At 58.0% G+C, this 23,318-nt stretch overlaps 8 protein-coding genes across 8 annotated transcripts; 2 read left to right on the forward strand and 6 right to left on the reverse strand.

Annotated features, from left to right (window-relative positions):
• Positions 1–1,254: 1,254 nt before the first annotated feature.
• On the reverse strand, positions 1,255–2,879 carry AGP2_1 (general amino acid permease agp2; the record flags this gene model as incomplete). The annotated part of the gene is made up of 5 exons (XM_066776221.1): positions 1,255–1,404; positions 1,485–2,192; positions 2,242–2,349; positions 2,416–2,562; positions 2,659–2,879. Coding segments are annotated over 5 exons (1,334 nt in total), but the record flags the coding sequence as incomplete, so codon positions are not given.
• A 542-nt stretch (positions 2,880–3,421) lies between these two features.
• Positions 3,422–3,712, reverse strand: AGP2_2 (general amino acid permease agp2; the record flags this gene model as incomplete). Its single annotated transcript, XM_066776222.1, has 2 exons — positions 3,422–3,661; positions 3,704–3,712. 2 exons carry the CDS (start codon positions 3,710–3,712, stop codon positions 3,422–3,424), a joined length of 249 nt encoding a protein of 82 aa, XP_066634103.1.
• An 843-nt stretch (positions 3,713–4,555) lies between these two features.
• On the reverse strand, positions 4,556–6,999 carry CEF1 (Pre-mRNA-splicing factor cef1; the record flags this gene model as incomplete). The annotated part of the gene is made up of 3 exons (XM_066776223.1): positions 4,556–4,885; positions 4,940–6,542; positions 6,596–6,999. The coding sequence occupies 3 exons, from the start codon at positions 6,997–6,999 to the stop codon at positions 4,556–4,558; spliced, it is 2,337 nt and encodes a 778-aa protein (XP_066634104.1).
• A 1,485-nt stretch (positions 7,000–8,484) lies between these two features.
• Positions 8,485–10,844, forward strand: SLS55_004772 (uncharacterized protein; the record flags this gene model as incomplete). Its single annotated transcript, XM_066776224.1, has 5 exons — positions 8,485–8,551; positions 8,598–8,751; positions 8,827–9,121; positions 9,182–9,613; positions 9,666–10,844. 5 exons carry the CDS (start codon positions 8,485–8,487, stop codon positions 10,842–10,844), a joined length of 2,127 nt encoding a protein of 708 aa, XP_066634105.1.
• Positions 10,845–11,240: 396 nt separating this feature from the next.
• On the reverse strand, positions 11,241–13,157 carry SLS55_004773 (uncharacterized protein; the record flags this gene model as incomplete). Its single annotated transcript, XM_066776225.1, has 3 exons — positions 11,241–11,318; positions 11,413–12,483; positions 12,558–13,157. The coding sequence occupies 3 exons, from the start codon at positions 13,155–13,157 to the stop codon at positions 11,241–11,243; spliced, it is 1,749 nt and encodes a 582-aa protein (XP_066634106.1).
• Positions 13,158–14,993: 1,836 nt separating this feature from the next.
• rcd1 (RNA-binding protein, CCR4-NOT complex subunit Rcd1) lies at positions 14,994–16,264 on the reverse strand (the record flags this gene model as incomplete). Its single annotated transcript, XM_066776226.1, has 4 exons — positions 14,994–15,177; positions 15,228–15,603; positions 15,657–15,812; positions 15,877–16,264. The coding sequence occupies 4 exons, from the start codon at positions 16,262–16,264 to the stop codon at positions 14,994–14,996; spliced, it is 1,104 nt and encodes a 367-aa protein (XP_066634107.1).
• A 672-nt stretch (positions 16,265–16,936) lies between these two features.
• Positions 16,937–19,719, reverse strand: KIN2 (Serine/threonine-protein kinase; the record flags this gene model as incomplete). Its single annotated transcript, XM_066776227.1, has 3 exons — positions 16,937–18,936; positions 18,991–19,618; positions 19,675–19,719. The coding sequence occupies 3 exons, from the start codon at positions 19,717–19,719 to the stop codon at positions 16,937–16,939; spliced, it is 2,673 nt and encodes an 890-aa protein (XP_066634108.1).
• A 1,251-nt stretch (positions 19,720–20,970) lies between these two features.
• Positions 20,971–23,180, forward strand: SLS55_004776 (uncharacterized protein; the record flags this gene model as incomplete). The annotated part of the gene is made up of 2 exons (XM_066776228.1): positions 20,971–21,179; positions 21,245–23,180. 2 exons carry the CDS (start codon positions 20,971–20,973, stop codon positions 23,178–23,180), a joined length of 2,145 nt encoding a protein of 714 aa, XP_066634109.1.
• Between the last annotated feature and the right edge of the window lie 138 nt (positions 23,181–23,318).

The raw sequence follows: 23,318 nt of genomic DNA on the forward strand, positions 1-23,318 counted from the left end.
AGCAGAGGAACGTGCCTCTGTGCGTGCAATCGGGGAGCACCGGCAGGGCGGGAAAGCACCCCCGACTACCCACACTCCCACCAAGCGCCGGCGGGCGGGCCATGCGCGAAGCAATCCGTACCGTCCGGAAGCCTCGCTGCGCTGCCCCGAAGACGTTCGAAGATGAACAGCTTCGCCTCGTCCTACTTTTGTCCTTAGCAGCCGGCCTTGCATCTGGGGATTGGACCCCTTCCCGGCTCCCCGGTGCCCGTCCTCGCGAGCTCATCTGCGGCGCAGTAGAGTGCCATGGCCGAATCAGGCATATGCGCTCCTGCTCCTCCCTAGCGGATGGCCTCTCGTCGCCGGCTGGGCTTTGGTCAACCGCGAGACTGCTCGACCCGCCCCTCCTCCGCCTGGTCGGGTGCTGCTGTGCTTGTGTCGCAATGCGCGGAGAAGGATGTGGTTGCGCAGCTTGCCGTGGCCCTCGCCACTGCCCGGCTGCTAGCTGCGATGCGCAGAGCCCGTTCGGGCTGCCCTGTTTTGCGCCGGCGATCGCTCCCCTTTTGCTCCAGTCGTGCTCCAACACCCGGCTCGGGGAAGGAGGAAGGGACGGGGTCTGAGGTGAGAGCGGTTTGAAGCACCCATGGCATCCGAGGGTCTGTGCGAGGAGGAGCGGATGGTGTGGGGAGTGGCGCGTGGATGGGTTCGGTGACGTGAGAGGGAGCGCCCCAGGGCTAGGGCTGAGGGGGAAGGTGCACCGCAGCGCAGGTACTACCGCCTGACCCAGAGCGGATCGCCCGCTAGATCAGGTCTTTGTTTCGGCGCGAGCCTAGGGCTGGCATCACGCTGCCACTGCAACTGCCTTCTTTGCTTTTGCTTTCCGTCGCTACCCTCTCTCCTCTGCCCCCGACTCGTATCGCGGGAAGAGGGGATGACGTGCATTAGACCAGCGCCTAAGAGGTTGCGTGACCCTCAGATGCGACGAATCACGACATCGCCACGCCTCATGAGCATTCATGCTTAACACGCCCCTGGCTCGGATCCGATCAAGACACTGTTTGTTTGTTGCTCGTTATACATAGCCCCGCATTGCCTGTGTTTTCCTTTTCTTGTGTTTCTGCGATTGAGACCTCCGTGCACTCTTAACGAAATCGCTTCCTCTCGCCACACCTTAACTGAACAGCAAGTTCAAAACCTTCTCGAACCCATTTCTGCGGGACAAAACAATGTTAACGCGGAGAGCACAGCAAATAAAGAGCATGGGGTGGAACATACTTCGGCGGCGCTTCGACGAAATTTCTATGATACTCCTCGATCTCGGGCAAATCCTGGACCAAGTCCACATCTTCCGGCTTGTGGAACTTCGTCTTCTTGAACAACTTCCAGAAGACGAACAGGATGGGGAATACGGCAATCATCGTGTACCTGTGAGGGCACGTCAGCGCGTCCCCTTTCTCCTCCACCCGCCGGCCAGGAAAGGGAAACAGAACGGATCAACCACTTACGAGAACAAGAACGACGGCACGTCCCAATGCCCGGGCAGGAACACGGTATAGCCGCCCACGAAGGTCATGATGAAGCAGCCAGTGAGGCCGTAGTAGGCGGCGTACGGCTGTAGGATGCCCTTGTACGGCAACGAATCGCGACTGATGCCCTGGGCCTCGAGCGCCCGCTTGAAGCGCAAGAACGTGAAGCACATGACGGAGAAGTTGATGAGCTGGCTGGCCGTCACCAGGCTAACGAACCAGGTCAACACGATGGCCGCGTTTTCTGACACCTGCAGGAACGACAGCAGCGCGATCAGCAGCACAATGAGCACGCAGTAGATGGGCACGCCCTTCCTCGTGCACTTGGTCAACACCCGCGGCGCCTTGCCCTCCAGCGCCAGCCCGTACAGCGACCGCGACGCGCAGTACACGTAGCTGTTGCCCGCGCTGAACGCCGCCGTCAGCACCATGGCGTTGACGATGTCGGGCAGCACCCCGATCCGCAGCCGGTTCATCGCCACCACGTACGGCGACGCCGCGGCACCGGGCTTGCCCTCCTTGGACGCCGCCGTCAGCTCCGGGTCGTCGTACGGCACGTTGATGCCGACGCACAGCGAGCCGAGCACGAAGAAGGCCGTTAGTCGGTAGAAGACGGCGTTGTAGGCGCGCGGCATCGCCTTACGCGGGTTCTCCGCCTCGCCGGCCGCCATGGAAACGTAGTCCGGGCTGGAAAATCAGTCAGCCGGTCGACACGGAGTTCGCGTGAGGTGCTTACCCAGCAATGGTGAAAGAAGCCAGGATCAGGCACTGCAGGAATCCAAGGAAGCGGCCTAGATTGCCCTCATAGTAGAGCTCAGCAAAAGCACCAGGATCGTTCCAATACCTGCGCAAAGCGGAATCCGTCAGCGGCGAGCTTGTCGTGGTAGAGGATCGCGATCTCCGTGCTCACCTGAACCCGAACCGGTCTCCCAGGGGGTTGCCGCCAAGCATGGTGATGAAGGTGAAAATGATGAGGCCGATGATCAGTAGCACCTTCCCTAGCGCAGCCCAAAACTCCGTCTCACCGTACCACTTGACGGCCAACACGTTGATCAGACTGCGGATAACTTCGTAAGCACTAAACTAGACCGACACGGGCCGTCCCACATGGCACTACGGAGGGAGCCTGTGGTGGGAATCCCACGCTACTTACCCGTAGAGAACGATGACGATGGAAATAATCCCTCCGGCCGGCACTACGTCGCTCCAGTAGTGGATGATGACGTTGCAAGCAACGATTTCGAAGGGCACGAGCGCGGCCTCGAAGACGAAGAAGTTCCAGCCCGCAGCGAACCCGAAGGCCTCGTCGACGTAGCGGCCGGCAAAGCGGATGAAGGGCGAGGAGATGGGCAGATATGTGACCATCTCAGCCATGCCTGATTTTGTTGATATCGAGGGTCAGTATTCTGGGGGGCGCATACGGGCAAACTTTGCGGTGCTTTTGGGCTTTCATCTTCCTTTCTCTACAGCGCGCAGCAGTCCCGGACAAGAGGTGCATAGAGCTGGTGTACAAGTCCGCAGAGCTCCGACTTGGCAATGCACGTTCGGCGAAGGCGGCAAGAAGCAGCGTGGGATATCCAAATGGGGAAACCAAAAATCAAAGAGAGATGGGGAGAGAGAAAGAAGAGAACTCGTACATAATGTTACCGCAAGAATAAACGTACACCTGTTTCGCACAAGGTAAGCAGACGTCCCACCAAGCTTGCCACTACGAGCTCACGCCGCAGGCGTTCGGAGACAAGACCCACCAGATGGTGAACGCCAGGAACAAGCTCCCCGGTCCTCCATTGAGCAGGCCGTTTCCGATCGAAACGTACAAGGCCGTTCCAATCGTGCCTCCGATACCTGCATAAGAGATGGGGGAACCCTAATCAGCGATTGGTTTCATTGGGGGGAGTGGGCCGGGGGCCGGCCTATCACCAACCAATCAGCTGGATGTGTCGCGGCTTGAGCTGGCGGTGCGTGTGGTCGCCGGGCTGCTGGCTGGAGCGAATGGACACAGACTCGATAGGGCTCTCTTGGTCGTAGCCGCGCTTCTCAGGGTCGCCGCCCCTCTTATCGTCGAACGGTGGCGGCGCCGCGGCGAAGTCGACTCCGGTCGATGTCATGATCTTTCGCTCGGCAAGTGGAACGAGGAAAAATAGACGGTTAATGGTCTAGGGAAGTGCTTTGAGGAGAAGAGGAAGGAATTCGGTCACGAATGCCATGAGCCGGGGAAGACGCAGACGAGATTACAGACGCTGCGGCAGATGATGTTTATGTACGAATCAGCTCCGACGGCCACTAAGGTGCAGGGAAGTTGTATCTCCGCTACGTCGGTGTGCGTGTGCTACCGCAGTCGCAGCGTATGGTAGCAACGGGGCGGAAATGGTGACAAGCAAGGCTTAGATAAGTGTCTTGGAAGGAAAAGAAGAGAGAAGAAAAGGCGGGCCAAGAACAAGTTGAAAAGCAGGCGATTGATTCAATCAGCGTAGGTGGATTTTCGCCTGGGTCTAAAAGCGATTATTCGCCCGCGCCTTGCCCTTATCGAGGGCTCTGTCCATTCCGATCCGAGCCCTTGGCTTCGGGGACCCCGGTTTCTGGGATGCGCGATTGGCCGCTCACGTCGTAGCCCGTCTTTTGACCCGCGGCTGGCGGCCCACGCCGCAACCACCCGCCCACTCTCGTGTCAACGTGCCCCAGAGCCGCTACTCCAGACGCGCACGGACCCAAGACAGATGGGAGAAAAGGCGGCGCAAAAACGACGTCGGTCCGTCCGAGGCAAATCAGGGCATTGCGTGCTTGCACGGCTGATAGATCAGAACGCCTTGTTTCTGGGCACTTGGACTGACTTCGTAATGGCTGACCTTGGCGAAAGTGCTGAGACCTTGGCGTAGCATGACCGCCATCGCCCAGCTTCCTGGCATACTTTTACCTTGCGATTCAGCCTTGCCTGTCTTCGCTTATCCCGCAAGCGTGGCAAAGCACTGCCATCCATGTAAACAGCGAACCCGAAGAATGTTCTGAAATTGATCCTGATACGCGACCGCCCGCCTTTTTGGTATCCTGACCTAATGGTATCCATTGATGCCCTCCCCAAGCGCGTCCAGCTCCCCTTTCAGGGACCGGTACGCTTCCTGCGCTTCTCTCTCCCTGCGACTGACGAACGCCACCTCTTCCCTGAGTGAATCCAGTCTCCGCGGGATTGCCGCTTCCTCCGATATCTGCAGCGTGCGGAAGCTGTCCAGGTCCAGCTTCGTTTTGTCGTAAGCTTCCGCCGCATCGACGATCTTCTGTCGCAGCGTCTTTGCGCGCTTCTGGTATCCGCCAAGATGGAGGGCAAGCTTTTTCTCGATCTTGTTACCCTGCTGGGCGGTAGCCATGATTTTTTCTTGGGTGTTCTAGAAAGCCGTTAGCGAGCGGAGCCAAGCTGTCACATGCAATCCTAAACTTACATCGAAAGCTTCAGTCATGAGTTGGTGCTCGTCAATCTCATCATCGCCGTAGCCCTCGAGCCCAGGCAGGACCGAAGACCCGTGTAGTTGCTCCCACGCCCTTTCAAATTCCTCGGTATCCTTGCCCTTGTCAAAGGAAAGCTCCAGGGCAATTTCCATCCGTGCACGTTGCAGCACATCAGTCTCAAAGGACTCGACACCCTGCACTGTGCCACTGACCTTAGCCTTACCGAATCTCTTTGCATCGTTTGCAATTAGAACAGTCATTTCCTCGAGCACTGCCTTCTCGACCGGATCTGTAGCTGCAGATGCCCTGGCCAGCATGGCGTTCACGTCTACAACCGTGGGACGCGGCAGAGCCTTTTGGTATGCTTGCGTCTGCCTAGCAAACTCAATACGTTCTCTGGCCTCTCGGATCTCCTTGTTCCTCTGGTCTCGGATGGCAGCGTCTTCCTCAGAGGTTTCGGCGTTGATAAGCTCCTGCTGCTCTTCAGGTAATTCGAGCTCCCATTCAGTCTCCTTTGGCTTGGGCAATGCTGCAAATCTGCTCTTTATGTCGCTCCGCATGGCTTGCTCACGCAGCTTGATGTCACGCGGAGTCTGTCCCACTAGCTGCATGCCGTTTTCGCGGTTCAAACTGAAGTTGTCTCTTGGGGTGCGCATGGGAGTTGCACCAGGGCCTTGGCGCATGGGCGTCGCTCCGACACCCCCCTGGCGAAACGGAGTGGCCATCGGATTCGGCGTAGCCACAGTCTGCTTGCTCGGAGCGGCACCCCCAAACCCTGTCGTCCCCTCTTCGTACATCTCAGTGTTTTCTCCACCCAAGAGTGCTGACTGGGTCTCGGTTCTGGCCCGCGCGTTCCGAATCTCGTTGGCAATGTGGTCTTCCTCTTGGGGCGCTCTCGGGGTGCGGATTGGAGTGTTTCCAACAATATTCGCGTAGTTGCCGATTAAGCCTCGTGTGGCCTCGTTGTCGCTGCTGCCTGCAAGCTGGTTGGCTCTTTCGCCCACCATGCCCATCTTCACGATCTCCTCCAACTCATTCTCGCTGACTTGCGGTGCTGGCAGAGCAAGACCTCTCCGCTTGCTGCTTTGTTCCGCCTCCCTGATCTTTTGCATTTGAGCCGCCTTCTGCGCAGCTGCAGAGATTGCTGCCGCGCCGCTCTTGTCGTTTTTCCTCTTCTTTCTGTCCTCGCCATCGTCTGCCTGGTCTGCTTTTCGCTTGTTGGCCAGCTGCTGTTTCCTGGGGTCGAAAGCTTCCCTTTGCCGTTCATTACGCTCCTCCTCTTCCCTAGTATCATAGAAGCCTGAAGCCGGACCTTTCTCGAACGGGATGTCGGCGTTGTAGTCCATCTGTCCCTTCTTGACCGTGGTCACCTTGATGTTGATGCCAGCATTCTTGAGCTCACGACGCTTTTGCAACACCGCCAGACGACGCGATTCCTCAAGCTGACGTTCACGAGCCTTGCGCTTCGCCTTCTTGCCCTGTGTGTTTGCAAGGCGCGCACGCGCCTCACTGAGCATCTCCTTCTCATCTTCGTCAAGGTCGATGGTATCGGGGCGCGCGGGTTTGGATTCGGGGTCGGGATCAAGCTCGCCGGGGCTTGAGGCTTTGTCAGTACCACGAGTGGATATAGCACGGGCAGTGGGACTTACCGTAATCTCCTGACGTCGTCGGCACTGGGAGCCGCCGTTTCTCCTCCCTCAGGACCGCCCAGGCCGAGCTCGTCATCCTCCTTTGCCTCAGCCTCATCAAGAAGCTTCTGGTAGCGCTCCAAGCACTGGGTGGCGGTCCGACCAACGATGGGCGCAATGGTACGCCATTGCGTGGGCATCAGCTTCGCAAGGTGCAGCAGCTTCTCATCCTCCTCCTTGGACCACTCGATCTTCCGGATGCTGGGATCCAGCCACTCGTTCCAGCGGGCCTTGCATTGCTTCGGTGTTTTGCGGGCGAGGAGGGAGGAGACGCGCGCCCACTGGTTCAAGCCGTACTTGGAGACGGCGACCTTGACAATCTCATCCTCGATATTCGTCCAGACTCCTCCTTTGACGACGGGCATGGTGGCGCGTTGGGGCGCGCGTTGGCAGCTGTGGGTGGGTGGAGGTGTTGTTGATAGGTAGTCGGGTCAAGCACCGCGACAGCTTGCTTAGAACTTTGAGAGAGCGCCGGACCGCGACTTGCGGCGACGGCTCGCATCACGTGACCCTAATGGGTCTGTGCGCCGCTCAGGCCTGAGGCCGCAGCTGCTCCACGCCCCGCGCACTTTCTCTTTTGCTCAGGGTGATGTCACTCTGCGCATCATCCAATCCCAGCGCCAGCGCCGTCAGATGTCGAACCGCTTTCATAGGGAACACTCACGTCTCTACCACCAGCATCCACCATGACTGCACCACGGATTTGCGCATCGTCAGTAGCACGACTGTCTGCCAGAACACCTCTCCTAACAATTCGTCCTCCCGTTCGGCAAGCTTCTTCGTCATCGAACTCACCAAAGCCCGATGCGAGGGGCAAAGACCAAAACGTGAACGTATGTCGTTAGTTCATGGCGCCTAAGCTCAAGAACCATTTCTTGGCAGATTCTGATCGCATGAAAGGCACAGGAAGATGGCAAGTCGGAACCAAAGCCAAGGCCAAAGACGCAGGCTCAGCTCGACGACGAACTAAAAGCGAAAATGGCTGGTATTGCTGGTGAAGGAGGGGAGGCCGGCGTTGAGTATGAGAACGGCGAACCGGTTTCGATGAAGCGCAGTGTCAAGAACAACATGTTCAGATACATCTAGCTAAGCCAGGTGTTGCCATCATCCAGGGGCCCAGAAACCTTGGCTCGGTTCACGAGATTGCGTCGAAGCCTCCTCTTGATACCAGACTGTCTCTTAACGAAAAGACTTGGCTTCCCCCAAGCCAGCAACACACGGTCAGATCCATTGCAGTTTTGGAGTGGCTGCATGTTGATCACGAACACGACAAGCCATACTCCACTTCGGTACGGTCGGCATGGCCATGGCAGATGGAGCCGCGTCAGCATGCATCTAAAATTGGGTACACAATGAAGGATGACCATGTTGTTAAGAGGGGCGCTTAGCTCGATGATCTTCCGGTGACACTCGTAGGGTCCGGGCACCAGTGTCCCTTCCTCGCCCAGGGTCGCGTCCAGCAAGATGCCCCTCCGCAATAAAGAAGCCGATCCATCTCTTGGCAATCTCTCTTCGGCAATGCAGCCAATCCCAATCATGTTCGTAGCAGCATTGTGTGCATCTCCCTAGCTTACTGAACGCTAGAGGTAGCATGGGTAGTCTGTGCGCCTGCCGCTCGGCCCGAGACTCCCGGGTATATGAGTACTAGGTGGATGGTATCTTACCAGCGTCATCGCACTCTGCGTTGTTCAAACCTGTCCGCTCTTTGATTTCCCTCTTATCGGCTCTTGCCGTCCACTCGTTTTTGTTTCCTTTTCCTTCCACAATCATGGTCCCTGCCACGGGCTTGAAAGAAGCCCTGACCCCTCCACTGCGGGGCGTCACATAGTGGGTCACCTCACTCAAGCTACATGTCCTATGCATTAACCATCAGCAGTCATAATGTCTACGTGATACACTACAACTTTGCCCATATTGGTATGTTGAGCAATCCGCAGCAGCTCAACACATGCTAACTTCACAGACCATTCCACTGCTGTCGAGGAGTTCTGCGCCTTGCTTGCAGACTTGGAGTCTGTGGGACTGCACACTGAAGTCCGAGCTGGCTATGATCGGTCTCTGCTAGTGTTCGTAAAGGCTCCGCGGGAACTGCTTGGGAGAGAGGTGTATAAGTCCAGGTAAGCCGCTCGTCCTGCACGGTTGTACAGTTGAAGAATATCCCGTCGATCTCGGGGATCACTGACTGTTTCTAGAGTGAAGGACTGGCTGTACGGAATCACTCGCGAGCATCCTGGTGGAGGCAAAGATACAGTAATTGATGGTGAATTCGAAGCGGAAGATATCCTCTCAATGTTCCATCTGGTCTCATGGAAAAAAGAGCTTGGTGGCGCCGGGATCACCCCTCAGTCGGGGAAATGGGAGAACGTGGAATCCATTTTCCCTCTGCACAATGAGCGAAAGAACCACGATCTACTGTTTCACCTAAGCAAGAAAATCTTCCTGAGAGTTGAAGATCTTGACAAGATCAGAGACCTCTTTGGATCGAAAGTACGTAATCCACTCAGATCCCGCTTCATTCCGAGCCTTGGCTAATGCCCGATTGCTCAGGTTGCTTTCTACTTCGCCTTCTTGCAAACTTACCTGGTTTTTCTGTTCTTTCCCGCGACCACCGGATTCCTCGCATGGATGTTCTTGCCGCAGTATTCTCTTTTCTATGCGTTGACCACGAGCCTGTGGTGCACTGTCTTCCTGGAATACTGGAAGCTGCAAGAAATTGACCTGAGCCTTCGCTGGGATGTGAGAGGCGTCGGAACATTGAAAGTCAACCGTCCAACCTTCCTTCCTGAGAAGGCTATCACGGATCCGGTCACTGGCGAGGTGATGCACTACTTTCCCAAGTGGAAGCAAATCGCTCGGCAAACACTGCAGATTCCTTTTATCTTAGTCTCGTTCCTTGTACTCGGAGCTTTCGTTGTCGTGGTCTTTGCCGTGGAAGTTCTGATCTCGGAGGTCTACGAAGGCCCCTTCAAGGACTTGCTGGTAAGACCGACCCTGTAGAAGCATATTTGAGCAAGTGCTGATTGTCTTGCAGGAATACTTACCCACTATCCTTCTTGCTGCCGTCCTGCCATTCATCAATACTTTCCTTGAAGGAATCGCAACCACTCTCACGGAATACGAAAACCACCGTACCCAGGATCGGCACGAAATGTCAATCACTCAAAAGATCTTTGTTCTCAACTTCATCACCGAATATCTACCAATCTTCCTCACCGCCTTTGTCTACGTTCCATTTGGCGACGCAGTTGTACCCAAGCTTGAGCTTCTCCTTCAACGCTTTTTGGGTGACGCAGCCCCATTCTCCCTCGGCAGCAACTTCCACAGCGACCCAAACCGGCTGCGAAACGAGGTCATCGCACTGTCAGTCACAGGGCAGATCTCCAATTTCGGCGAGGAGCTTGTGCTGCCGTATCTCAAGCACAAAGCGTCTCGGTGGTGGAAGGAGTACCGGGCGGAGCACTCGCACACGGCGACGATTAATACGGTGGTGCATGACGATGCGGACGAGGCCGATTTCCTCAAACGGGCGCGTAACGAAGCGTCTCTAGAGCCGTACAACGTGCAGGACGACCTGACGGAGATGGTGATCCAGTTCGGGTACCTGGCGCTCTTCTCGCCCGTGTGGCCGCTCGTCAGCATCGGCTTCCTCGTCAACAACTGGGTCGAGCTGCGTTCCGACTTCCTCAAGATCTGCATCGAGCACCAGCGGCCTGCGCCCGTCCGCACCGACGGCATCGGCCCCTGGATCGACTCGCTCGGCTTCCTCACCTGGCTCGGCTCCATCTCCACCGCCGCCATCGTCCACCTCTTCGGCAGTAATACTCCCGCCCTGAGCGCCAAGCTCCCCGGCCGCGGCTCCTGGTACGCGCTTCCCATCACCATCTTCATCACCGAGCACATCTACCTTGTCCTGCGCTACGTCGTTGCGTACGCGCTGCAGCGCTTCGGCAGCGACCAGATCCGCAAAGAGCGCGCGCAGCGCTACGCCCGCCGCAAGCGCATCCTCGCCGAGCTCGAGTCGCAGCGATCCAACGCCGCCGGCCTGGCGGTTGAGGAGAAGGAGCGCCGCAAGTCGCTGCTTCTGATGGGCTACGATCGCTTCTGGACCCGGCAGCTCGAGGACGGCGTCAGCGCCGAGGTGGGCGTGGGGCTGATCAAGGCGTTGCGAAAGACTGAGGAGGCGGAGGCGGCTGTGACGAAGGAGGACTGAGGAGATTATGGCTTATGTGGGCCGAGGATTGCATGCGCTGTTTGCATCGTTGAAGAAAGGGGGCACTTTTTGACGCTCTCCTGTACGATGGATCGTAGCCTTGCTTGGTGGATTATCCACTGGGCGTCCATTCTTTGCCGCTCTGGTAGCGCCATTCCCTAAAGCAATAGCACTCGTTTAACGGATGAGATCTTACGGATTCTGGGCCCCTGAAAGGCGTTGCAAGTGGTAACTCTTCGAAATCTTGAACATTAAAGAGGCTAATCTTTTGTCATAACTTCGTTGATGCAAGGACATCATCTCCATCATGCCTCGAAACACAACACTTTTCGGGCCCGCTCACTTGGCTGTTGGACGGCCGGCTTCCTTCTCTACAGGGTCTACGTTGTAAAAATGTTACAACCCTCTCTTCACCGACGAATCGGCCGTCAGCTTCCACTCAGCTTTATTGTAGTTGCTCGGCCAGACACCGTTCTACGCAAGGTTCGTCAGTCAGTCAATCCAAAACTAGCTCCGAGCAGCGCCAAAAGCGCGACCAAAAGCGAAAAGGGGATAATCCGCAACTCACCTTCCCGGGCGCCAATATGCCATTCGGATCAACGGCATCCTTCAACCTCTCGCTCAGCCGCAGCAACGCATGGTCGTTCCAGCTATACGTATCCGCAATCTGATCCATCAGCGCAAGATGCGTGCGATACTCGCCCCACCCATGCGCCGCGCAGTCATCAATCAGCGTCCGGATCAAGCGCAACGCGCGCTCCCTCTGCCCGGGGTCCTCGCGGTCGAAGACCAGACACACGATGTGATGCATCTCGCGCATGCCGATCGTAAAGGTGCCGAAGAAGTCGAAGCTGGCCTCGAGCACGCGGCGGCGGGTGATGTCGTACTGCAGCGCGGCCGCCTCGCCCGCGATCTCGGCGATGGGCGAGAAGAAGAGGTGGGCGCCGTTGGGCAGCCAGTCGACCCAGGCCAGCTCGTCCGTCGACGGCACGCCGCGCAGCGTCTTGGCGCGGATGTCCAGCACGCCCGGCGACGGTTTGCTGCTGCTGCCGTCGACGTCCTGCTGGAAGAACTTCGCGCCTGCGATCCGGCCGAAGCTCGCCTGCACGACGTGCCACAGCGCGTCTCGCACGATGGCCGGCCCGTACAGCGCGCCGTAGAAGTTCCAGCGGCCGAGGCCGAGCCGCCGCTGGATCGCGACGAGCTCGTCTTCCGTCAGCGGCCGGTCCTTCGCGTCGGGGAAGTACGACTCCTTGGTGCCGAGCACGGCGGCGTCGAGCAGGATGTGGCGGATGCTGGGCACGTTCTGCAGGACCGACTTGGCGAGGCGCAGCTCGCGGATCGTCTCGACGATCTGCGGCAGGTCGGCGTCGTGCTCGAAGGTGATGAGGTAGGGTTGGTAGCCGCCCGGGTTGGGCATCAGCCACATGCCCATCTTGACCACGATGCCGTAGTTGCTCTGCGAGAAGATGCCGTCGTGGTAAGGCCCGAAGCCGTAGTTGAAGAGCTGCCAGCAGCGGTTGCCGGGCTGGGAGTCGGGTGTCTTCCCGTCGGCGGCGGAGCCTGGGTTGGGCATGGCTCCCATACCCGTGCGGATGAGCTCTCCGTTAGGAAGGACAACCTCCATTCCACAGTGCATCTAGATGGAGAGGCGGCCACAAGGTCAGTCGGTTGTGCTTACGGTCCCCTTGCGCAATGTCTCCAGCAACTTACCATGAAGTGATCCCCATACGGCGTATACCCAACCCCCCTCTCAACGCAATTCCCCAGCACCGACCCACCCCCAAGATCCGGCACATCGACCCATAGTTTATCATCCAACCCCTTCTCCACCAAGTGCTCATACAGCCCGGCATACGTCACCCCGGGCTCGACGAGACAGCACGCATTCTTTTCGTCCACCTCCAACACCCTGTCCATATTCCTCCCCACATCCAGCCCCACGCTCCCGGGGACCCTTGGCGCCGCGCCGCCGTACCCGACATTCCTGCCCACGCTGAACGGCCACACGGGGATCGCGAACTCGTTGCACAGCCGCACGACGGCCTGCACCTCGGGCACCCCGCGCGGCGCCACGACGGCCGACGCGACGAAGTAGTCCTTGTCGAAGACGTGGAACATATCGTGCGCCTTGGGCGGGTCGAGGTAGGACGACTTGGACAATGACGCAGCATCGTTTCCGTTGGAAGACGAGATGACGGTCACATTCTCGGCGCCGACGATGGTGATTGCGCGTTGGATGTAGGCGTCGAAGCGCGCCGCATCGATGCCGGGAGGGAGCACGAGCGGCTGCGGGGTGGGAATTGATCCCATGGTTGCCGGGGTTTGAGATTTGCTGAAGGGAGTTGGAGGGATGAAGTGAACAACGAGCCGGCTGGGTTTCTACCATTATTATATGCCGTACTCGATGTGGGGTGTCAGGCCATATCTCAGCGAGTACGAATTTGGTAGATCCCAATTGACCAAACAGAGGGCTTCCGTTTTCTCCTCTTGGACATAGAGTTGCAAGGTAGCGACTGGGGGCCATTCTGGCATTCGGTACTTCTCCATTGCTCCTACTGATGCCTTGCTTGTACCCTCGTGCAGTAGGGCTTGGTAAGATATTGGCAGTAAGGGACCAATCATCAGCACTCTCGTGGGGCCAACTGTTCCTAATGAGGTATATGGTGGGCTCCTACTCGGGTTGTGGTTTGTCCCCGCCCTGCCCCGCCATACCCATGTTCGCTCATCGTGTCAATCTTTTACCCGAAACCTGGCAGTGAGGGGTCAATCGCTATCGGCGCATAGGATCCGTGAGGCTGCCGGCAGTGTATTACGAATCATATAGGACGCACAGACTCCAGATCCTGCAAAACAGCAGAACGGAGACCAGGCAGTTGTGACGTGTGCGGTACTTGCGCGGTATTTGCGCTTAGGGCGATACTACCTTTTCTTTGCGAGTCAGTCTTGTTGTGGCTCCTGGTAGCTATCCATGCTAGGGACCAACAGGAATCGAATCAAACCATACGCATGATAAGTAGGCTGCAACCTGCTAAGCTACATGGCCACGCCGCCATGGAACCGAACACCAGCAGAGGAATGATGCCAACCGTGGAAATCAGAATTACCATAAGAACACAACTCCAACAGATAGAGGGTAGGAGGGGCAAGGGGCCTAGAATTCTGTTCTCAAGAATGTATACAGTAGAAACATAAGAGAAAAGAAAAATGAACAGCGACCAACCCAGGGTATAGTTCCAGCCTGAAAGGAGAGAAGACGAAGAGCCGAACTGACGATCCTGCCCAACCGACGACAAGATAAAAGATGGTCATCTCGTTTGGGTGGGAAGGGAGGGAAAAGAAAAGACGGCTGTGGGGTTATTGAATAGATGAGGAATTGAGAAACCAAAGGGGATGAAGATATCGAAAACTGAATTCCATGCTGCCATGATAAAACGCCCATTGCCCTGTCCCTGTCGCTTCCCGTTTGCCACGTCCAAAATAACTCCATCGCAGATGCAAGAAACTCGCTATGAGTGAGATGAAGAAGTCGATGATGATACACACACACGTAGCGCGCTGACCGTAGTGCACGCGCTCGCCAGCCACCAAAATAACCCCGATTCCTTTGTCCCGTCACGCTTTTTGTGGCTCTGATGAGCAAAGCCGTGTCCTGAAACCCGAAGCCCGTCAAACTACCGCGCACCCTGCCTGAAGTCAATACGGAGGGCCGGGAAGTTGGAAAATAGGGAAGACGCCAAAGGAAAAAATGTCGAGTACTTGGGACAGAGCAGCATGGCTCGTCCTTCCGCCACGTTCAATCGAGGGTTTCGCCCGCCGAGCCCTCCGACTGACTTCGCAGAAACTCCAGACGCTTTTTCTGTCCACAACAACGCCGGTGTATATGCAGGAGGCTCCTACTTCCGTTTTTGTATAACACGCCTCCCCAGGATTAAGTCAGCAATTAACTCCCCCAACCGGTTTCATGTTTTTGACTCTAAATTTTCAGTTCCCGTCGTGTAGGTCGTCCATCGTCGCTATACAATCGTCCAATAGGCCTCATGCTCCGTGAAGAATTATGTAACTCTCCTAGTGGACTCGTGAATAATCAACCTTGCCCGCGACAACAAGTCAAGAAGGATCATGAGTCGCAGGTGAGAGTGATTAGACCTAGTGGAGTAGGCCCTGGTTGTTCGACGCGTCCACCACATTGTCCGAGAGGTTGATGAGCAGTTGCGCAAGGCATCGCTTCGTTGCGGCGTCGTCGCGGAGGACCGAGGAGAAAGTGGCATCACGTAGAGGTTCCGGAAGGCATTGGCGAAGGGCCTCACGAGCACGGGCATTGTCGCTCAACCTTCGGGCTCAGGTCAGCGGGCATACTCTCTACCTGTACATGAGACATACCTCAAGAAGCAGCGCACGACATGCTTGAGCAATCGAACCGTCTGCTGTTCCACAAGCTGGTTGACCATGTTGGAGAGGACGGTGCCAACGGCGTAGAAACGCTCGTACGTCTGGCAGATGTAGGCCAGGCCAAGGTCGTCAAGGAGGATTTTCTGGACAATGAAGATGGCGACCGTCTTGCTCAGCTCCGAGCCCGTCTCCATTATGCGAAGGCAGAGGGGAATGATCTCGGTGGTCAGGAGGAAGTTGATGACATCGGAGGAGTCGTTCTTGACGAGTGCGCCGATGACGCCCAAGGAAGTGAGACGGAGGTACTCAAACGGGCGCGATTTGGAGGTGGTGTTCAAGAATGGGTATAGGAACAACGGGATGTGCGCTGCAAATGAATCAGTCAATTGCATCGACGCAAAAGCACCAATGGCTGCTTACCGCTCAGGAAGAGTCCACGGGTCTCGGTGTGGGAAGCGACGCACTGCAGCAGGGCGAGAGCGTTGCAGACGCGGTTGGAGGCGGCAGCAGTGAGCTGCGAGGGGTTGAGCAAAGGATAGACGGAGATGATCTCCTGGAGTAAGGATGTCATGACGCCTGAGCACCGGCGTTAGCCTTGTCGACGGGCGGGTGAGGAGCTGCGCATCCGCGCGCCACGTACCAAACGAGTGCCACAGGATCATTGCGAGCTCAGGGACCTGCTCGCGCTTCTTGCTCAGCTCCAGCAAGGCGGTCTCGCGCGTCTGGGGGTTCATGAGCTGGGCGATCCACTCCAGCACCCGGCGGTTCTCTTCGGTCATGCCCTGGTCGACGGCGAGCGTCTGGTCGTGCTGCTGCTGGGCAATGCCGCCCATGCCGGCGGCCGAGGCGTTGGTGCTCGCGGCGATGCGATTGTAGTGCTGCTGCTGAGCGGCGGCAGCGGCGGCGGCGGCGGCTTGCGCCTGGGCGTGCTGCTGCGCGGCATGGTGGGTATGGGTCTGATGGTGGGACTGCGGCCAGTCGGCCGGCGGATGCTGGTACTGGTGCGAGAAGACGTGTTGGCCCAGCATGTTGTGCTCAGTGGGGGTGCGAAGGAGGGCGGGTGGGTGTCGAGGCGAGGCGGGGTGTGTGCAGCGAGGCGCTGTGCGTCGTCGGTCGGTGAGAGATGGGGCCCAGTGCCGCTGCGGACGATGCGCACCTACTGAAGTTGCCGCGGGCCGCCAAGCCTCGCGCCCGCCATGGCATCAGCGCGCGTGGCCTCAACGCCTCAGGCATCACTCGGGGTCTGTGCGGAGCCTAGACCAGACCTTCCACCGCGCACCCACTGCAGAAAAGGCAGCACGTGCTTCACGGACCCCTGCATGCATCGAGCGCGTTTGTCTACCTCTACGACCGACGGGGCATTAATTGGCTCTAGACGCACATTTACTCGAAGAGAACTCCAGCACAATGACCCTTCTCGTTATCAGTTTTCGCCGTGTGCAACAAAGGAAAAGAAAAAACTCCGCTGCAACCAGACCAGTCTCGTTTTAATCCATACCAAAAGAAGTATAACAAAACCCGCAACCGTGGGAACGAGAGTACAGACGTCCCCGCCATTAAACCTCTGCGCACAGCCAACTTTATATAGGACTGCCGAAGACTCGAGAAGGGGAAAAGGGAAATCGGAGAGAGATTGCCTTGCTTGGTCTGATCCAACCGCACAAAAAGGAACCATCCTCCCAGAGCCGCGAGTGTGCTGCTCAGAGCTTCAGCTCGTTGAGAATCTTCTGCGCCAGACTCTTGTACTGCCACGTGCCGCCGTCAACCTTCTTGAACTGGATGCCATGAAGCGACAGCAGCGGCACCTTGACAATCGAAATCTCGAATTTCAGTGCCATGCTTCCACCCATGTCGTTTTGCACGTGAGTTGTCGTCTCGCCAGCTGCGCGTGCGCGGGGCATGCTCTCATGCTCTGCCACGTCGCTCTCTTCTGAGTCCTCCGCACTGGTGTAACTGTGGTCGGGCCTGCGTGGCAGTCGCCCCGACTTCGGCGTCGTCGGCGACCTATGAGCTTCATGGAATTCGTCGCGCTCGCGTTGCTCAGAACCCCTCAATCCGAAGCTGATCTTCCGCCTGTGCCCGAGCGCGCTGTTTGATGCCTGGTTGGGGCTCGTGGGAGCAGCGTTGGTCTCTGCGTTGTCAACGTCGATGCTCGGGCTATGCTTGCAACTGAAGCCGCTGCGGCTCTCCCAGTACTGCACTCCGAGCTGCTTCAGCACGCGGATGATATCAGCCCTGATAAACTGGAGCGGCTTGCTGCTCGTCGTCGAGACACTGAACAAGCCCTTCAAGTACACTGGTTTGATTGTTTCCGGGCTTCGGTTCTCTCCGGAAGAATCATTGGCGGCTTCGGCTACTTCGCGCTCTGTTTCCTCGGGCACATTGCCTTCTCTAGTCTGTTCGCGACGGGCACGGCGGGCCTGGATGCTCTCCCTGCGTGCATGACCAAGCGACTTGGCACGGGAAGTCGGGTGAGACTGGCCGCCCAGTGCAACTTCTTCGGAGGCTGTGTCTGGCACTGCATGGGCTCTCTGTCCGCTCACGCTAGACTTGTCTGATCCACTCGTTGGCGGCGGATCCTGGTTCCCTTCAGATGCAGCGGCGCGTCTGTTCAACATCCGCCTGCGGAACTCTGCTGAGTTGACACTTGCTGACCTTCCGAGTCCCTTCAGCTTCGACGCCTGGGTTACGCCTGAGGCTGGCGGGGCCAGCAATTCAGGTTGCTCCGGCGTAGCTTCAGGCTTTCGGGTTGCTTGCGGAGCATCAGCACTCCTGTCCCTTGCTCTGCGCACACTGAAGCTTCTCAGCATGGAGCTGCCAGTGGAGCCCGATGGTTCGTTGATAGCAGGGGGTATCGGAGGCGGGTTCGACTTGTCACGGTCATGGTCATGGCGTCTTCTTGTGCTGAACCGACGGAGAATGCCTGCAGCAGTGCTTTCCTTTTTGACTGGTGCAGGCTCGTGAGGGGGCGAAAGCATACTGGGGGAGGCGGCGCCGGATGATGGAGAAGGCACTTGAAGGTTGACCTTTTGCAGCCCTTCAGTTACCTCATCTTCTCCATGCGTCCTCGCCCTAGGCCTGGAGCGCCCGCCAGTCGGTTTCTCCCCAGCGTACTCGTACGAGCTTGCATTGGTGTAAGCTGCTTCCGGAGCAGCCAGCTCGGGCATCTTGAATGGCTTCTCTCCTGGGACTTTAGGCATGCTGAGACCTCCGGGGTTTTCCTCTTTCCGCTCCCTCTCGTGCTTCTCTTTCACAAGGAAATACACGGAAATCAGGGGGCTGAAGGCGTTGACAGGATCCGTACCCACTGTCAATGCTTCGGAGGATGGGTTGGTCAAGGTATCCCGGCTCATGGAATTGCGCCGCTTGTAGAAGTCGAATACCCCACGTTTCCGTTCGGTCTCCGGCGTCTTATCCTGTGACCGCTGCGCAGCCAGACGGCAGGCGTTCTGGTATTCCTCTGACTGGATGATGTTGGTGAGCTGCGAGGTAATATACTCCGGTGTGCCGAAATCAAACCCGGTCATCTTCTCGATGACCTCGGGGTCAAGAGGAAGCTGAAGCGGCTCTCTGGGGGGCAGGAAGTTCTCCGGAGGTGAATTGAAGCCCTTAGTGATCCAGGGATGGGTCACAATCTCGCCGAGAGTGGCGCGCTGCTTGGGGTCGGTGACGAGCATGCGGGAAATTAGGTTTTTACACTCTACACATAACGTTAGTATCTGGATTCGGTGTAAGCAGAGGGAACGGGACGAACCAGCAGTGAGCCATGGCGGATACTCCACATGGCCCTTCTTGATCTTTGCATGCAGCTGTGGCATGCTCTGATCATCGAACGGCACTTTTCCACAAACCAAAACGTAGAGGACTATACCAAAACTCCAGACGTCAACCTCAGGTCCAGTGTATTGCTTCGCCTGCAACAGCTCTGGAGCCGCGAAGTAGAGACTGCCGCAAAAAGTCTTGAGCTGACTGCGCGGAGAGAAGAGGTTGCTCAAGCCGAAGTCAATGATCTTAATATCGCCAGTCTTGCTGATGAGGATGTTCTCGATCTTAAGATCTCTGTGGACGATGCTGTTGCGGTGGCAGTAGTCGAGCGCGCTAGCGATTTGGCGGGCGAATTTGCGCGCTTGCTTCTCCTTCAGGCGCCCGTGAGAGATGATGTAATCCAGCATCTGGCCGCCATTGACATATTCGCAGAGCATGTACCAGTGGTAGTGAGTCCTGACCACGTCGCGCATCCCACAGATGTAGGGATGGTTGACGAGGGTCATGATAGCCGCTTCTCTGGCGGTGCGTACTTCCTTGGAGTGGTCCGCTCTCTCACGATCAGCTTGATTGCGGTGCTCGTCGGTTGACTGTCTGGGCACTATCTTGACGGCAACCTGAGACGCGGGGTCAGATTGGTGGCCACCACCCAAAATAAGCGTTGTCGTCTTACCTGCTCGCCCGTCTCAGTGTTTCTAGCTAGCTTAACCTTGCCCATGCTACCGGCGCCGACAGTCTTCCCAAGCGCCCATGTCCCCGTCTGAGCAGAGATTGTAGTTCTTCTCCTGCCAGAGGTATTATTCGCAGCCGGCGCCGGTCGGTGGCTGGCCTCGGCAGCAGCGCCATTGGTGGCAGCGCCGGTGGCCGACGCGTCAGAGGTGTAGCGGGCGTGACGAGTGCGCGAGGAGCTGCGCTGACCGGTTTGGGACGCCCGGTCCCGAGACTCGCTTCGGCGAGAGGAGGCCGGGCGGGCAACATTCGAAGCCTCGTGGTCTCGCTTCGCTACCGACTGAAGATGGGCCTGCTGGCTGGAGCTGGAGCGGCTGTGGCCCTGGGACTGCGAGAGCGAGCGGTGAGGGGAGGCTGGTGGGGCTTGGGCGGTCGAGCGGACGGCAGTGGACTGGGCGCGATGCGGCGGACGGCCGCCCGCTGGGTTGTGAACCACGGCGGGCGACGCTGAGGCTGGTGCAGACATTGTATCGGAGGCCGCAGGGAGCGGATACAGCCGAGGAGGGTGACAGACGGCTGGGGCGGGAGTTGCGTGGACGCGGGCGGTCAGCGGTGCCGCAAGGTGGATGGATTAGGCGCGCGACCGTCGTAGCGCAACAGAGGTGGATGCCGCGAGGGCTGGTCGGCGCCTTTGGACGTGTTGGTATAGGCGCCGGCCTACACGGATTGGGAGGTGGTGGGCAGGAGGCGAGCGTCGCAGCAGGGCCGGGCGGGGAGCAGAGGGCGCGTTTGTTTGCTGGAGATTAGCACTCGTAGTCTGTGGAGTGCCCGAGCTGCCCAGCGCCGTGGGAAGTCATGCGGCAGCGCGTGGCTGATCCGCAGGTGGTCGGTCGCAATTGGCAGGCTGCTCAGAGGGGTGCGCGGGTGCTGCGACGGTTGGGCAAGCGACAGAGCGGCTCGACGCGCGATGGAGGGTGGTAAAGGAGGGAGAGGCCAGCGACTTGGGCTGCACTGGAGGCTGCACCTACGAACACCCAGGGTCCCTGTTTCGCTGGCACTTGGCGGCGGAAACGAGCTGGCCAGCGCGATGTCATCGACCGGTCGCCCACGCCTGAACCGCGCAAGATCGGCGCCGAGGGCCCGCCCGGCGCACGCCCAAACAGCTCCATCTCTTCGACAAGCTCGCAGCCGTGCCTGGCCGTCAGCACAAAGCACCCGACGCGCACGCCTCAGCCGACTCTCTGTTCCTGCCCGTGCCTGCTTCTAAATCCCCCTGCAGCGCCCGCCCTCCCGCCCGGAAATGGCGCACAGCAAGCGTTCGCGCGCCGCCTTCGAGGCCGACCTGCAGCAGCACGAGTCGCCCTACGCCGTCGTGGGCACCCCGCTGCCGCCTCTCGACGAAAACACCCGCGACGACGGTTCCTACGTTCCGCTCTGGAAGCAGGAAGCTACAGACGAGCGCGGTCGCAAACGCTTCCACGGCGCTTTCACGGGCGGCTTCTCTGCAGGGTAAGCTTTCTGTGGCGCGCGCCTCATTCCACCGTGATAGAGCAATGGTTGTATGTCTAGCTAAGGTACTTCAACTCGGTAGGCTCCAAGGAAGGATGGTCCCCCTCGACGTTTGTGTCGTCGCGGTCCAACCGTCACAAGGACCAGCAAAATGCCCAGCAGAAGCGCGCTGAAGATTTCATGGATGAGGAAGACCTGGCGGACCAGGCGGAGGCGCAGAAGCTGCAGACCAGTGGCGCCTTTTCCGCACTGGGGTCGACCGGCGACGATATGGTCCGCCGAGATGCTCTCATGGACATGGTCAAGACTGCCGGCGAGACAATTGGCTCAAAGTTGCTGCAGAAGATGGGCTGGAAACCTGGCCAAGGCGTGGGTCCAAAGATTCGACGCAGGGCCCGTCTAGACCCAGATGATGAGGGCGAAGCCAACCAGCAGATGCACCTCTTTGCGCCGGAGAACTCCCGGATGATCACCTTCGTACGGAAAAACGACCACAAGGGTCTCGGATACGAAGGGGAGGCACGCCTTTCAGGAGAGTCGAAATCGCCCAATAACCCTAACGGCGATGGAGACAGCGATGGTGAACATGACTCCGGCCCGTTGGGCGCATCACGGAAACCCAATGTCAAGAAGCCAGCCAAACGAAGCGGTTTCGGCGTCGGCGTTCTGAATGATGATGGCTCCGGCGACGAAGACCCCTATGAGATAGGACCGAAAATATCTTACAACCGCACCATTGGGGGTGACAAAAAGCTCAAAAAGAAGAAGGACACACTGAAGCCAGCTAGCAGTTCTGCTAATCCTCTGGTCAGCGCCAAGCCAGTCTTCATCTCCAAGAAAGCCATGGGCAAGAAGGCAGAGGGCTTCCGTAAATGCCATGACGGCAGACTACCTCTTGAGGGTTTCATCCTTGCTACACAGGCCCTGACGTTGTCTGACGGGGCAAGATATGCCCCTCCGACAATTCCGGAGGGCTGGTCCAGTTCAAAGAAAGTGGAAGGTGATTCCAAGCCATCAGAGGGCCATCTGTCCGTTGCGGATGCTGCCAAGTCGTCTACCCTAGATGCAAAGGCCCGCGCAGCTTTACTGGGAGAAACAGCTTTGCCAGGGAAATCCGTGTTCGACTACCTAAACCCGGCAACGCGTGACCGATTAGCTGCGTCCACGGGCAAAACGAACCTACCCGAGGCCCGTGGCGAAGCAGCTCCAGAAGGCTTCCGCAAGACTGAAGCCGATCGCCAAAAGCAACTATGGAGCCTCGTGCCGCCACTCGACAAAGAGACGGCGGAGGGAGCATTGAGCCGAGGAATAGGAGGATGGATGCCGTATTCCGAGGACGAAAAGAAGAGAGCCAGGTATCGTGGCTTTCTAGAGCTGCGGGCAGAACTGCGGGATAGCCTACCAGAGCGAGCTCCAGGAGTCTCCACGGACGATTGGGCCCGGGAGCTGCACGAGTTTGCCCATGCTGCACGAGTCTTCCGGCCAATTAGTGGCATGATGGCGTCGCGCTTCACATCGGCGTCGAAACCGCCTGCATCAAGTTCCGGGGAAAGCATACCGGACACGCCACTAAGCAAGCCGGCCCCAAAGCCAGCCGACCCCGCCGAAGAGGCAGCGAAGCTAGGCATGTATGGGCCGATGACTCGGCAGATCCTACAGTTCTACCCGACTCGCCTTGTGTGCAAGCGCTTCAACGTGAAGCCGCCAGAGAACGTCCAGCCGGATCCAAACAATGCACCTGGGGATGCGGCGTCGACGGCGGCTCCCAACCGGGATCTCACGGTCGTGTCTCAGTCGGCAATACAAGAGATGATGCGCGAGAACGCCCTGAGACAACCGTATTCGGCGCCGTCGGACGGTGCCCGTGCAGAGGACGCGCAGCCCACTGCGGCGCCTGTGCATGCTCCGGTGGACGTGGAGCGGAACGACGCATTGGAGTCGGAGAAGGCTGGCGATGCTGTATTCAAAGCCATCTTTGGAAGCGATGACGAGGATGAGTGATGTCGGTCGAGTCCCAGCTCGATATCGGCAGAGAATGGCAGCGCGTTGAGCGAGTAGTTAGGTGTAGCAAGCACAAGCACGAAGGAACAATGATCCGACCTTACAATTTCTTCTGCGAGAGGCACTCTGTTCAGGTAC

This window comes from Diplodia seriata, assembly GCF_021436955.1.
Source record: "Diplodia seriata strain FDS-637 chromosome Unknown scaffold_4, whole genome shotgun sequence".
NCBI lineage: Eukaryota > Fungi > Ascomycota > Dothideomycetes > Botryosphaeriales > Botryosphaeriaceae > Diplodia > Diplodia seriata.